We start from the raw sequence: 14745 nt of genomic DNA on the forward strand, positions 1-14745 counted from the left end.
CTCAGCATTAGTGGCCCATTAGACGAGGCGCATCAGATTTTCCAAGCGTGCAGTGGAATGTAAATACATCTATAAATACATCTATAAATGCGTGCGTGCGTGTTTTCTTAAGCCGCTGTGTGCGGGCCTTCTTTGCAGGAGGTGGACGCGTGCGACGGGCTTCGCAGTCCGAGGACTTCGAGTGCCCGTTCCCGGACGGGCTGTTCGCCGACCCGGAGACCTGTCGGCGCTTCTACATCTGCTCGGGAGGCACACCATTCAGCCAGACATGTCCACCTTCGCTCTACTTCGATGACATCAAGAAGTTCTGCACCTTCAAGAACAAGGAGCTCACCTGCGGTCCTGTCGAGAGCAGTGAGTATTGCGCATGAGCGCTTAATTTATTGCGCGCTCACTGCCATTACACTGATCTCGGTGCTCTCACACCGAACGCCACTGCAACGGTCCCGTCTTTGCGTTCACTTCTATTTTTGTACTGTTTTCGCCTGTGATTCTGACGGTTCCTTCCTGTTTCTTTGTGTCCTATAACCTCGAAATGCATAGCATTTTGCAATGATTTTATCAAGTTTTTAGCCCTTCACAACAAACCACGAAAGTGAGTGTAGAGTTCAATCTATACCTTACACGTCCTGCAATATACATTGTATACTTGTAATCTGTTTTCTCTCTTATGGCGTCTTTATTTTCTCCATAGACTCCTCCTCCTTTCTTTGCCACCTATTTCATTCCATTCATCCTTTCTCCCACGGCGTGGCCGCCGCGGTGGCTCAGTCGTTAGCGCGTTCGGCTACTGAGCCGGAGGGCCGGGGTTCGATCCTGGCCCCGTTTCGACAGAGGTGAAACACGAAAGGCCCCCCCCCCCCCCCCCCCCCCTGTTGTACTCCATGTCAATTCACGTTAAAAATTCCCAGGAGGTCGAAATTATTCCGCAGCCCTCCATTACAGCACCTCTTCCCCTCTTTGCTCTTTCACTCCCTGCTTCCTTTTCACACTGCGCGGTTGTTTTGTCCCTCCACGGAGTGAGACAGTTACTGCACCCTACCTTTTCTCCAAATTTATCACACAACTATTGGTTTTTGAGGAAATCAAATGGCTCGTAACTGTCTCACTTCTCGCTGGACATCACAACTGCGCCGTGAGGTAAGCGGAAGGAAAGAGTGAAAGAAGAAAGAGGGAGAGAGGTGCCCTAGTGGAGGGCTCCGGAATAACTTCGACACCCTGGGGACCTTTAACGTGCAATGACATCGCACAGCTGACGGGCGCCTTTTACGTTTCGCCTCCATCGAAACGTGGCCGTCGCGGCCGGTTTCGAACCCGGGTACTTCGTCTCTATAGTCAAGCGTCCCAACCACAGTCGCCACATGCAATATACAGCAGCGCAGTAACTGTAAAATTGCAGCACAGGGCTGCAGTTTTACAGTTACTGCTCCTCTCCTTTTCTTAAAAATAATAATAAAAAGGAAAAACCAACGCCAGAATCGAATTCGCAACTTCTTGCGACGCATGCTTCTCAGTACCCACCAAGGCCCTTCGTCAACAGGTATCGAATGTTTCCACCGTTCAGTGCCGCATATCTATGCGCGTGCTGCGAACGAATAGAAAACATGAGCCCTTATATAAAACACTTTTGCAGCGACCACCGAGCGGCCGCTGCCCGACCCGGAGACAGCGCCCAAGTGCGACCCGTCGATATGCACGCTGCCCGAGTGCTTCTGTAGCGCCGACGGCACGCGCATCCCTGGGGACCTGGAGCCCAAGGACGTGCCCCAGATGATACTCATGTCGTTCGACGGGGCGCTGAACAACATGAACTACCCGCACTACCGGTCGCTGCTCAACAAGGAGCACCGCAAGAACCCCAACGGCTGCCCCATCCGCGCCACCTTCTTCCTCTCGCACGAGTACACCAGCTACTTCTACGCGCAGAAGATGTTCGCCGACGGGAACGAGTTTGGCTCCCTGAGCGTCACGTGAGTACGCATGCGCACTGGCTCGCGTCGGCGCAGACTGCAGAATGTAGCGCATTCTCATGGCGAAACGGTCTCGTAGCCATGGTTACCCTCACAATGATTTCCCACGCGCTTTCTAGAGCACAGCTTGCGGCATGTATGCACAACCTTTGTTAAGTCTTAGGGCCGTATGGTTTGCTGTCAGCCTAGTTAGGCCTACTGCAGGACAAAGACCTCTCTCATGACATAATAATATCTACTCAATTAAACTTGTCCTGCACCAACTGCGGCCATCTTATCCCCTCAAACTTCCTAACCTCATATGCTCACCTGACCCTCTCTCGACCCCTGCTAAGCTTGTCCTGTCTTGGAATTCAACCCGCAACCTTAAGCAACCATCGGTCACCTACCTGCTCGACACATAGCATGCCCTGCCCATGCCCATTTTTTCTTCTTGATCTCAGCTAGGATACCTATATCCCGTATTTGTTCCCTCCCCCACTCTGCTCTGTCTCTTAACGTTGCCCCTATCTTTTCTACAGCTCGCTGCGCCTAAACTCCAATTTCTGTACAAGCATTTTCGTTAGTCTCTAAGCTTCTAGTACTGGCAGGATACAACTACTATATACTATCCTCTTGAGGGATACTGGTAAGCTGTTGTTCATGACGTAAAAGCACGTGTAAGATGCGCTACACTCCATTCTTATTCTCCTAGTTATTTACTTCTAATGTTCAAGATATAGGGTCAATGTCTGCAATATAGCTGTCTCTTACCGCTTCCACTGTCTCGCTGTCTATCGTAAACTGTTGTTGGTCCCTTCCCAGACTGTTGAACATTACTTCAGTTTTCTTCGCACCCGTTCTGCTTTGAGTGCTAAGTCCTCTGCCATGCACTGCAATTTGTCCCTTGAGTTACTAAGCAGGGCAATATCATGAGCGAATCGGAGACTACGCAGGAGTTCTCCATTAAGTCTTACCCTGAGCTCTTCACAATGCAACCTCCGGAATGCCTCTACGGCACTCCATACAACCAAAATGTCTTAAAAGGTGAGGAAGGGAGTTGTCTTCGCCCTGTACAGGTTTACAGTTACAGGGGTGTCACGAGTTTATGGTGGGTGAAAAGCCAACCATATACGTTGCAGACTTGTGAACAAGGCTGTACTTACGTATGTACAGGCGTCGTCAAAAGTAAATGGAAGGCAATATTACAGATAAAGTTTAATCATTGGCCCCTCAATTCATGCATCATTGAATACATATGTGCCGAATAATTGTGAATGTGCGAATTGCACTGTGCACCAACAAACATGGACCATTATGCTTTAGATTTAAAGAAATTAAAACTTTTTGACAAAGTCGCCTTCCATTTACTTTTGACGGCGAGTGTACACGTGCTAGCGGTGCTCGCTTTACGCGAATATCACCTAGCAAGTCAAGCCGGCAGCTGCTTCGCTATGATCCTCTGTAGGCTGAATTTATTTATTTATTTTTGAGTGAGTGAGTGATTCAGCGAGCGTGCAAGCTGTCCTTCCCTTCCATTTCACTTCCTGATATGTACCAAACTGGAAACATACACCACCCGTGTAAGCACTAGGCTGTTGAATGCTTCCAGTTTAGTCCGTAAAGTGCAGGAAGCACTCGTAACAACTGAAAAATCTTGCGTGGGGGGGAAACGTTATATGACGAACTTTCGGACCAGCCACAACAGGATGCAGAGTAAGAGCAAGGAAAGTGTACGCTCCCTTTCAGAAAGTCACGCCATGAATCGTCTCTAAAAAGATACACGTATAGAAACACTTCAGCTGCTGACAGGGATCGGTTCGTGGGACGAGGGCTTTTCAATCACAGCAGTGAATCTTTCCAGCGCTGCCAGCGACCTTATGGCATTTTTAGCGTGGAGAGCTCGTGTTTACTTCGCGAGAATAGAGTCCTGGAGGGCCGCCGCGCTCGCACAGGAAAGTTCGCGCGGCCATCCTAGTGACGTGTTTACGAGGCGGCGAAAATGAAATCGAATGCCGGAACCAGTCCGGCGGCGGTGAAACTCCGCGCGGCAAGGCCACGCACACAGCGGCTTGAGAGCGGCCTCTCGTGTGTCCCATATTTTTCTCTCGAATCATTGGAATTTATCCGCCCTCGGCGGCGCTGCTTTTCGGGGCCCAGCCGGGGAAGGAACGGGAGTACGCGGCAAGCAGATCAAGGCTCGAACGCGGCCGGAACCCGAACGACGGCCGACGCCACGGACGCGCCTACGCTCGGCGCGAGTCGCTGAGCCGTGAACGGTGGGCGTTCAACGCGACCCACTGCTGCGGCAGGCCGATCGCAGTCACGGCACAACTGGCCAGTTTCTGAACACCCCTATTGTATTGGGGCGATGCTATTTTTTAACCGTGTTCGGGAGAAATAAGGAACTGGAAGGACTCCGCTCGCCCCGGAGTGGGAAGGTCGTAATAACCTCGTAGACAACCGGGCGACGGCTTTTCGGCTCGCGAAGTCGGTTCTAGAGGTTGTTCACGGCCGGAAGCAAAATAAACAGACTGAAAGGGTCGCGAGAGATTCGCAGATTCCTTATAACAGGCATTCACGCTTGCATCCAGGTTTTCCTGTCACTGAGGACAATATGCCCAGGCTTTCGCCGCTGGAACAGTCCAGAGAAGCTTAGTGAGACTTGGCGTTTCAAAGTGCCTTTTTCGGAAAGCGCTCAATCTCGGAAGCCACATTTTGGTCACGCGAAAGTGGATATCTGGAGATACGTAACTCTATACTGTAAAAACTCTACTGCGCAATCATAAGCGCATTCGTTCATATCACTGTGGCACTGTCAAGAGGCAAAAGCGTCGATGCATGCAAAAAAACAGAATGTACAAGGAAAGGCAAGAGTCAATCGCGTTAGTAAAAAGCTTTCTATAGGTTATACTATTTTAAATTTCTTCTATTGCAACTATTAACTAAAATTTCCTAAACAACTTTTTATTTTTGATTATAGGGGGCTAGGTAATAATGCGAAATTGAAGGCCGTCAAAATCGAAGGGGAGGCTTGTTTCTATATTTTCTTAACCGGCAATGTGGTTCGAGTTATCGAATGTCAAAAATACGCATTTGGGAGCCGGCTGAGTTGGCTTTTCCGCTGTGCATACACATAAAATGGCGTCGCTTGCATTTTTAATGCATAAAATACGGACGCCATTTGTGTATTTGATAATATAAAAGAAGATACTTTGATTTCGGCGTCCATACCACGCGAACTGGCGCCATTTTATAAATATGCAATGCGGGAAAGCCAATTCAACGAGCTTTGAAATGCGTATTTTTATTCGACGTTTCCAACCGCGTCGCCGAATAACAAAATTTAAAAACAGGGCCCACCTTCGATGCTCACTGTCTTCAATTTCGAAATATAACCTTGACCCCATAATCTGGAATTAAAAAGCTGATTAGTTAATTTTATTTCATTACTTGCCTTTTAGCAGACCCACCTCTTCGCAGCGGACCGCGCGAGGAAGTCGAAGTTACACAAGCAGCGCGCAGAAAGCTTGGGCTCAGGGCCGGCTTGCGAATTGAATAGATTTGAATTTTATTTATAATTGTCAAAAATCCTGGAGCCCGGAGCTAAAGACAGATAGTGTTGGTCATTTGACCAACACTGTTCCCACTTCGAGTTATTGATCAATTCGCTCTCGCCCTACCATGAGCTTGCCGTCCTGGTTAGCTCAATTGGTAGAGCGACTGCTCCGGTGAAGCGGTGGTCCCGGGTTCGAACCCCGGACCAGGACGAATTTTTCTTTAAAGGGAGACTGAAGCACTTTTTCTGAAAATCGGGCTGGCAGCGGCATCCTATAGTTTTTCATGCTGTACACTGGAATATCGCATCCAAATAAGGCAAAAACAAGCGCGAATTGCCTTTTTTAGCCGAAATATGCGGCCTGTGCCGCGGAGCACGCCGTGCGGCGCGCCGCCGCCCGTGATTGGTCAAGAGAGGTCGTGACGTCACTTTGAGGACTGGAGAAGCTGCCGTTGCGGATCCGGCGCTGCGTTGAGAGCAGATCGCAGCTTTCCGTGTCGTTGTAAAAGCGAATACGGCGACTCTTTTTTTTTACTGACTACCGAAGAAAAGGATACTACAGTTTGCTCATTCCACGTATCGCCTGAAACCAAAAAAGACACAAGCAAAAAATTCTATGCCTAGCACAAGCATACGCCAGCGTCAAAGACGCGATGCAGACCACGCGTAAAAGGTGTCAGCACAACCTCGGCTCGTATTCTCGGAAAGGAAGGGGTGCGAACAATACTCAAGTCAATTACCACCACCGAACACCTCCTGGCTCGCCCGGAAGAGCGTCATCCTAAAGAAAAGGCCCAATGCACTGTGTACAAAACATCCTGTTCTCAGTACCCTGCGTTGCAGGTTGGGGCAAGAAAGTATTTCAAGGAAACGATGAAGGAGCACAAAGTTGGTGTCAAAATTAGCGAAGCGCAGTGGCCAAGCAATGCGAGGCATGTGACCACAAGATAGTGACGCAATCATGGTGCGCTGGAAACCAAGCCAAATACGCTTCACTCCTGGCGCGTTCAGCAGATGCCAAAAAATATTAATCGCTGGCTCGGAAACGTTCGCCCTTCCTAGATTTGCAGTTTAGGTTCAGTGAAGTAGTTGCCAACTAAATGTGTGTTTAAAAGCCAAGCTAGCTGCAACTCGCCCGCTGCCACAACTTGATGAAGAAACCGAGTAAGGTTGCGGTGTTATTTTGCAAAAACTCGGTTGGCATTCATTTCTCTCATAAATTTGCATCCGAAATCAACGTCGAACGCTTTCATTTTAATTGCTTAGCTAGGAATAAACGAGATGCCGCATATTATTACGGGGGGGTTAGCCCAGCGGCAGACGGGACAGGCCACAGTCAGAAGGCACACGGAGCTAAATCACTCCAGCACAAACTGCCACGTCCTCGTCGTCGTCCACTGCCGAACGTCCCAAAACAACGTCGTCTTCACCTAGCAACTATGCACCGTAACAATATGAAGAGCTTCGATGCTTGCTTGCTTTGCTTTATTGTACTTTGCTCTGCTTGCTTGCTTGCTTGGACACGTCGAACCGAGTATAAAATCACTAACCGAGCCTTGCTGAGCACGTCTCAGGTGGTCTGGCCGCAACTAAGCTGAGGAGAGCGACACATGCTTAAGCCTCTATAAGGTTTCTTCAGGCGCTAAGTGAGAATGTTTCTACTTTTAAAAGAGGCGCTTCTTCGGAATGGTGACACGCCTCTTATGCGCGAGGAAATCGATGGAGGTGTGTCATCGTTCAGCCGCGCCTTTTCGACAGAAATCTCCAGAGATCACACTAGGACAAGCTCTGTCTGTAAAGTGTTTCGAGCAGAGTAAGCTTGCTTTAGTCGGCTTGAATTCTTCGTCACAGCAGCGAGCGGTTGCGCTGCGAGCTTGTGATCTTGCGGAAAACAGTGTAAGACGACACAGTCGCGGCCGTAGTTGTTCGTGGACACGAACGCAGAGTAGTACCTGTTGAATCAGATTCTCAAGGTCGGCTGACACGCTTTGTACGTCCCAACGCACGCAGTACGAGGAACAACGCATGCAGCACGAGAAACAACGCGCGCTGAAAGCGCGCTCGGGTGCGCCGAAGCATCCCCGGCTCCTCAACATGACGTCACGCTGGCCGACATGGACGAGGTTTCCCTCTCCGCTGTTCCCCTCTCCTGTGCTCGCGCGGTGCGCGGGAAATTTAAACATCGCGTTTTTAATTTGTGATTGCGCCACTGTTTTAGCCAAAATCGAAAAAACAATTTCACAGACGTGATCAGCAATGACACTACTTCAAAACCCTAGAAGGTTAGCTGATTCGAAAACCGCCTCAGTATCCCTTTAACTACGAAGTTTCTTTCAAAGCTGTATATCTTTCCTTTGTAGCCGTATGGCTGCGCTCGGGTGGATGCCAATGAGTAATTACTCCCTTATTAAAGACAGATAAATTCTGCCTGAAGGGGCCCGGGCCCCAAGCGAAAAACATAAGTACAGATAGACGTTTACAGCAGCAACACTGTGGAGCAGTGTTTATAGAGAAACTTACATCAACACAAAATAGGAAATGAATGCATCCACTGAAGCATGAGACACGCATTGCATGAAACACTACGACAAGGCCTTAAACATAACCTATCGAGCAAATAGGGAATAGGAAAACCGCGTTAAATAGGAACAGTTGAAAGAAGGTAAAGTTCAATAACACTTTTAAATGAAAGAGCAGTTTTGAAATCCTGAGACAAGGTGTAAATGAATGGGAGTTTATTAATTAAGACCGAAACAGTGTACGAGGTCATCTGCATACCTTAATTAGTTCTAATGCCAGGAGTGACGCATCGTGTATATCTGAGGGAGTGTGGGCAATGTTTAATGTTGTAGGTACGAATTGCGCACACAAGACACACACAAGAAAAAAAACACACGAGGGAGACTGAAAGAGCGCAAGCTCTTCACCGCGCGAGAAAGCTGTATTGCGGCGAATGAGTACACCAGGCCGAAGGCCAAAGCCGCCTGCCAAACGGTTTGAACAATGCCTGAGCAGCAGGACGCGCTTACGTCGTGCCGTGCGCAGTGAGTAGGTTCGAAAACGGAGCAACTCCAGTGACCTGTGCAACTTGGCACAGCATAGCGCTTCGGTGCAGTATATTGTACAGGAACCTTGGCGCGGCATAACGAAGTTGTCCGTGCGCACAGCGCAGCGTGATATCGTTCAGCCCGCCGGGTATACCCGAGCCACGTTCCAAAGCAGACGAATCATCCAGAGAAACACTCCATGCAGGCCCCGCTTGAGGCAGAAAAGGTATTCCGCGTGTTTTGTGAGCTTGACAGAGCGAGTTATGCGCGGTAATTTTAATTTGCCGCACTGAACGGGTGCGGACAGTTGAACGCCGTTACAAATCTATGTACACAGCGCTAAATTACCAGTGGGTTTAATCTGGGGTTCTAGCGCTTTTAAACGGTGAATTATGTGTAGGCCCAGTGCGGAGTTATTCCTCCAAGCAGCGAGTGAGGAGTGCAAGAAAGCGCCCCTCCCTCTCGCTCACACCCTTCTCCCCCTTGTTGCACAGGCACCGCGGCCCTGAGAGCTGGTGGTCCAAAGCCAAGTACGAGAACTGGACCGAGGAGATGGTCGGCATGCGCGAGATCCTGAGCCGCTTCGGCAACGTCTCCAAGGAGAACGTGCTGGGCATGCGCGCCCCGTACCTGAAGCCCGGCGGCAACGCCATGCTCAACATGATCTACGACTTCGCGTTCGCCTACGACTCGTCCTTCGCCGCGCCACCCAGCAAGACGCCGCTGTGGCCGTACACGCTGGACCACCGCATCCCGCACCACTGCGTCAACAAGGGCTGCCCGACCCACTCGTACCCGGGCGTCTGGGAGGTGCCCCTCAATACCCTGTACAGCGAGGACGGCACCGGCGGCCAATGCGTGTTGGCGGACCAGTGCGTCTTCCCCGACGACGAAGACACCGTGTTCGAGTTCCTGCTCGAGAACTTCCTGCGCCACTACCGCACCAACCGGGCCCCGCTGGGACTCTACTTCCACGTCAACTGGTTCACGGACAAGGTCAAGACCAAGGCCCTGCACCGGTTCGTGGACCACGTGCTCAAGAACTACGACAACGCCTGGTTCGTCACCATGCAGCAGGCACTCTTGTGGATGCGCTCGCCTCGCCGCAGCGCCGAGCTGCGCGACTTCGAGGCCTGGGCGTGCGTCAAGCGCGAGCCGGCCTGCAACATCCCCACCACGTGCGCGCTGCCGTTCTCCGACGAGCACGCGTTCGGAGACCTGCGCTACATGGAGACGTGCGCCGTGTGCCCGGCCCGCTACCCGTGGATCGGCAACTACGGCGGACAGCAGCGGGGCAAGATGATCATGGACGAGGTGGCCGAGCAGCAGAACCGCCAGGCGGCCGCGGAGGGCTCCGGCGAGGAAGACTACAACGTCACCAGCATCGCGGCTTAAGATGTGTACCGAACGCCGCCGCGGGTCAGGGGCGAGCCGGGCCGCCAGAGACACTTCGCGATATGACAAGTCGCGTTTTTTTTAGTAGTGAAACTTCCCCAAAGGGTGTAAAAAATAGCACCATTTTGAAGCCAGCAACACGGTCAAAAAAGTCATAGTCCGCTTCGCCAAAACCAGCTGCGAATGCGTGGACAGATTTTTATTTTCGGCATCCACAATTTTTTACTGACGGAGGAGAGCGATGAAAAAGGCTCGCTGCTTTCCAGGCTTAGAGAATAATTGGCCAGGAGTGGATTTTTTTCACAACGTCGTGCCAATACATAAAATGCCATAGTCCTAGTTTTAATTAGGATCAAGGGCCCATTCATAGAGCTAGCTTTCGGCTTGACTGGATAAGCAGATATGTATCGGGGATGGGTAACTCTTAGTTCATATCAGGATTTACAGATTTGAAAGCTTTCTTGCCCTTTGTAATGCTCGATACGAGCAGAACTATTTTTTGCTTAGGTGGATAGTACGTTAGCAGCCAGTCAGCTTCTTTGTAGTCAAAGCACGTGGCGCCGCTCTGTTAAGCTTAGAACAAGACGACGACCCCTCAACTAAAGCAAACGAGCAGGGAAAAAAGCGCGCCTGGTTTACTCTTACCACTTAGCATCGAACCACCAAATTTATTAGAATTATTCCCTGCTTGAGGCCCATCCACAAGCTGCCACCGTCTACGAAATAAGTCGTCTGTAACCGTTTTCGCGACGCACTCACGCCAGAACTTGACCTGGCGTCGAATTGAAATGGGTCTGTTAAGGCTGTTAGGATTCTGAGGACAGAGGAGGTGCAGCATCCTTTCTCGCTCACTGCATACGCGTTATACATTGTTATTGTTCGTGCATTTCTGTTTGTACCTCCATAATCATAATTTATCCCGTTTGAGAGTGCGTGCACATTTTGCTCATGCCCATGTGCATTTTTTTGTTTTATTTTTGCAGTTTCCATATTGTCCACTTCTCATCTTTTCCATTATTTTTCATGTGTGCGTCAGTCTTCCGTCAGCGTCTTTTGCTTACTTGTCGCCGATCAGGGGAAAGCTGTCTGAAATGTTTGGTAAACGCTGCCATACGTTGCCTCCTCGTACCGGGTCACCGCTACGCTGTCGAAATCGCGTCAAATAAAGGCACGCGGTTATTTTACATTACAGCGTCCTCTACCTCCGACCAGACATTTCAAAGTGTCGAAAACACAACCCAGAACTTACGACCGCTGGTTTCACGAAACATCTGTTTACGAAACAGTAAATAATGTATCGACAAAACAGTTGTCGACAGCACAGCAAGCTTCATGTGTCTTCGCCGTTTGTGGTTCGAATAAAACTCATGTTCTTAGTGTTCTCTTTTTATAGTCTGCGTGTTCTTTCTTTACTCTTCATACACTGCTCACAGACATCAAGGCAACTGTCACCAGTTCAAGTATACAGAGCGTCAGGGAAGCTACAAAAACCCACACTGCTCCGTTATGTGAATGAATGAATAAATGAATGTATTGATCTCAGAGGAGAAGTTAGGGGGATGAAGATCTTGAGCAAATGGTCACTGATACTTGGTGCAACTAGGAGTCCGTTGGCCTCCGCTGTCATAAAAGCGCCACAATCTGCCGCAGCGGCCACACCTGATTGGTCGAGAGGCCGGAAGCGGATGTGGTGGTTCGGATGCAGCGAAAAAGGTTGAAGAAAAAGGAAGGTGACGTAAAACACGCAGCGCACGCTCAAGGACAGCCAACATGGCGGCGCGCTCTGAAGCGGAGCCCCTCTATGGCGGAGCCTCTCGCTTCGAAGTGAACTCGCCGGCGTTACTGCGTTTTTCGGCATGTGAACTGGCTGTAAACTGGGTACGGCCCTCATAAAATTGGTCTGTAGACTTATAGACCCTATTGCCTTCCTATACATATTTATTTTTGTCTATTCATAGCCCATAGACTGTCTATAGACAAGTCTATTAAAAGTGTATGACCATAAATCTATAGATTGTCTATAGACTCTCTATAGCATTTGTACTGCCTATAGATTGTTCTCTAGGATTTGTCTATAGACTTTATAGACAAGTCTATAGGCTGTCGAAAAAAATTTTGCAAGGGGGGCTTTCACTTCGTCCTGACGATAAATTTTGCCTATTTTTGCTTTTATTCCCTATTGAAAAAACTCTGCGTGAGTTTGCACGAGAACAGTGATTTTTGTACGATCACGTTCATTTTGCACACGAATGCGCAGAAATTGTGCGTTACCTGTACGCATTCTGTGCGTCCTGTGTGTACATGATCGCGTACTGTGAGCTGAAAGACGTACACGCACACTCTTTGTGTGTAAAAAATCGTGGACTCTCGTGGACAACTCTCTGTGCGTGGACATCTGCGTGCTGAGAGGGGGCTTGCCGAAGCTGTGCGTGCTTATGTGCACACTGAGCAAGCTCAGTGAGGCTGCGTGTGGCCATGTGTGCGTTTGCTTGCTTAGTAGCAACTTGTCGAGACTGTAAAGGCCCATTTAGGGTGAAAGCAAACAAAGTTCGAGCATTCAGTTAATGATTACTTCTCAATAATGAGCAATAAGCTCACGTTTTGCTGTTTTATAATTTTCGTCTTGGCGTAAGTACCCATTAATCATTTTCAACTTCAGCAAACAAATAACCAAAAAATTATCTTTTAGTGCAAAATGGTTCCCTTCGAAACTGCAGGGACCTGTACATGACAACATGCACACTGAGCAAGAACTTGTCAACATTGCAAGTTCATTATAAAATAATGTAAAAAACAAGCTTCTAACGACTCTTACAGCATCCTTCAGTTCTTCCTTTAACCAATTCTGAAAGTTACAGATATCTTATAGATGCATGATGAAAGCCATCCAGAGCATTTATGTTGTCGCCCGTCATGCAGACAGCCATATTTCGAAATCAGAAGCAACACAACCATTTGTTGCTTGCACTCGAAAGGAGTCAATCAATGGAATAACTATGAAAGGGCAACAGTGTCTGTTAGGTGCAACAAACAAGCTTGGGGATATAATCAGGTTCAATCAAACATGACGTGCAGAAAGCGAATTGTGAGCTGTAACAGGAATGTTACGAGGCAATTTCTAAAACCATTTCCAAAGCAATTTCCAAAGTCATTAGCATAAATTTACATACACGTAAAAAAGCCATGTAAGCCTACATGAAAAGACAGTTTTGAATTCACAGTTGGTGTCAAAAGTTCAGAAATTAGTGCCCTCTCTCAATTTCAGTGACAAATCACAGATCGATTAATTAATTCCCAGTATGGCTCCAGAACAAATCCAATGAATCTCAAATGTGCGAAGTATATATGCCACACATGTTGCCTGATTAGCACCAGCATTGCATGATGCATGACGAAGTATCACACTCTTCATTCTTCTTCAATCTGTTTCGAAATTTGCACTACCACAAAGACCATCTGGATGGACTATGATTCCATCATATTGCTGAGAGTCACATTTGGAGACCAAGAGCAACACAACAGTGTGCTGCACATGAGTGGATATAATGCACTGGGACAACTGTGCACAGTAAGGAACGCTTGTAAGGCGTCAGGTATTTGCTTGGGGAATGTAATCAAGTTCAGTCATGTTTCATGTGTAGAAAGGAAGATAAAAGTTGTAGCAGAACTATGAAATCCAACATCCAATACTGAACTTCCCCACGTGATTTACACACACATAAAAAGCACGAAAGGATAAGCTCAGCGGTACTGTTAAGTTTGATGCCCTTTGAGGTTTGACTTGCGCGTCTGTATGCAACCATCAAATACCATCTTGAAGTTACCAGAATGCCCAAAACAACTTTGTTGAACTGTTCTACTCTAAACTGAAATACTTTTCCTTAAAACATTTTTTTTGCAACATGCTGTGTAGCTAATTATAAAATAAAGAAAAGAAGCTGATAAAATTTTCTCATCTCAAACGTACTGATAAGTACACAAATCTGAGTGCTTTCAAGAGAGGTGACGCACCCGGTATTCAGTGTCCAGAAGCATACATAATGCTGCAGAATCTATAGCAAGAAAATTTCTTTTAGTTGACAAATGGCTATGTCTGGTCACAAAGTCAATACCAAGTAAGGCGCATATCCTAACCTGCAGTTACATGAAGCTGCACGTCATAGGCTGTAACTCCGCCAATAACTGCTACATATTTCCCACCTCTAGCACGAGTGCGGAATCAATATACAGCATGGAAACAGCAGTTTTGTTGCTTTAGCTTCTTTACTATGCTGTTTAGGCAAGAGACGAGTTGAAATATTTGCATGGGCAGTTCTAGATTGAAGTAACGTAAAAAACATCCGCACTCCTTTCTGCTGAAGCGACTGGTGGACCACTTTTGCATGTCGCATCTCGTATGACTTGCTAAGGGTCCAGACTGACACACGCACTTCCTCAAACCTTCACAGAAAACACTCTTCGCTTTTGCTATAAGCTCCGGCCACAGGCAGTAAGTGTCCCGTCACCGTTCACATCGCAAAAGAAGGCAGCGCTCGCAGGCGGTCAGTTTGAGCTGACAGCGACAGGCGTTGCAGGCACACCGCCGACTAAGTTTCCAAGGAAGCCACACTGTAGAAGGGCGCCGTCTTGTAATCGAAACACACCACAGAAACAATGGCCACTGTCGCTGCTTATGAGCCAGGCATTTTTGCAACGAAGTTAGCAGAGCAATAGGCCGAAAGGTTCGACTCATCAAACGACGGCACCGCACTGCTGACCTCATTATCGTTGTCGACCAGACAACCATAACACATAT

The 14745-nt window shown here is 48.4% G+C and overlaps 1 protein-coding gene and 1 non-coding gene across 2 annotated transcripts in view; both read left to right on the forward strand.

Moving 5' to 3' along the window:
* Cda4 (chitin deacetylase Cda4) overlaps positions 1 to 11338 on the forward strand; it is a 69014-nt gene extending 57676 nt beyond the window's left edge. Inside the window, exons 2-4 of the mRNA XM_089567050.1 lie at positions 139 to 354; positions 1634 to 1970; positions 9050 to 11338. Coding sequence (XP_089423176.1) covers positions 139 to 354; positions 1634 to 1970; positions 9050 to 9950 — 1454 coding nt within the window. The 3' untranslated portion in view covers positions 9951 to 11338. The remainder of the gene's footprint in view (positions 1 to 138; positions 355 to 1633; positions 1971 to 9049) is intronic.
* Positions 5646 to 5719, forward strand: TRNAT-GGU (transfer RNA threonine (anticodon GGU)). The gene has a single exon. It is a non-coding gene; the product is annotated as a tRNA-Thr (tRNA).
* Positions 11339 to 14745: the final 3407 nt, after the last annotated feature.

The sequence above is a fragment of the Amblyomma mixtum genome, chromosome 1 (genome assembly GCF_055824585.1).
Source record: "Amblyomma mixtum isolate Tamu chromosome 1, ASM5582458v1, whole genome shotgun sequence".
Lineage (NCBI taxonomy): Eukaryota > Metazoa > Arthropoda > Arachnida > Ixodida > Ixodidae > Amblyomma > Amblyomma mixtum.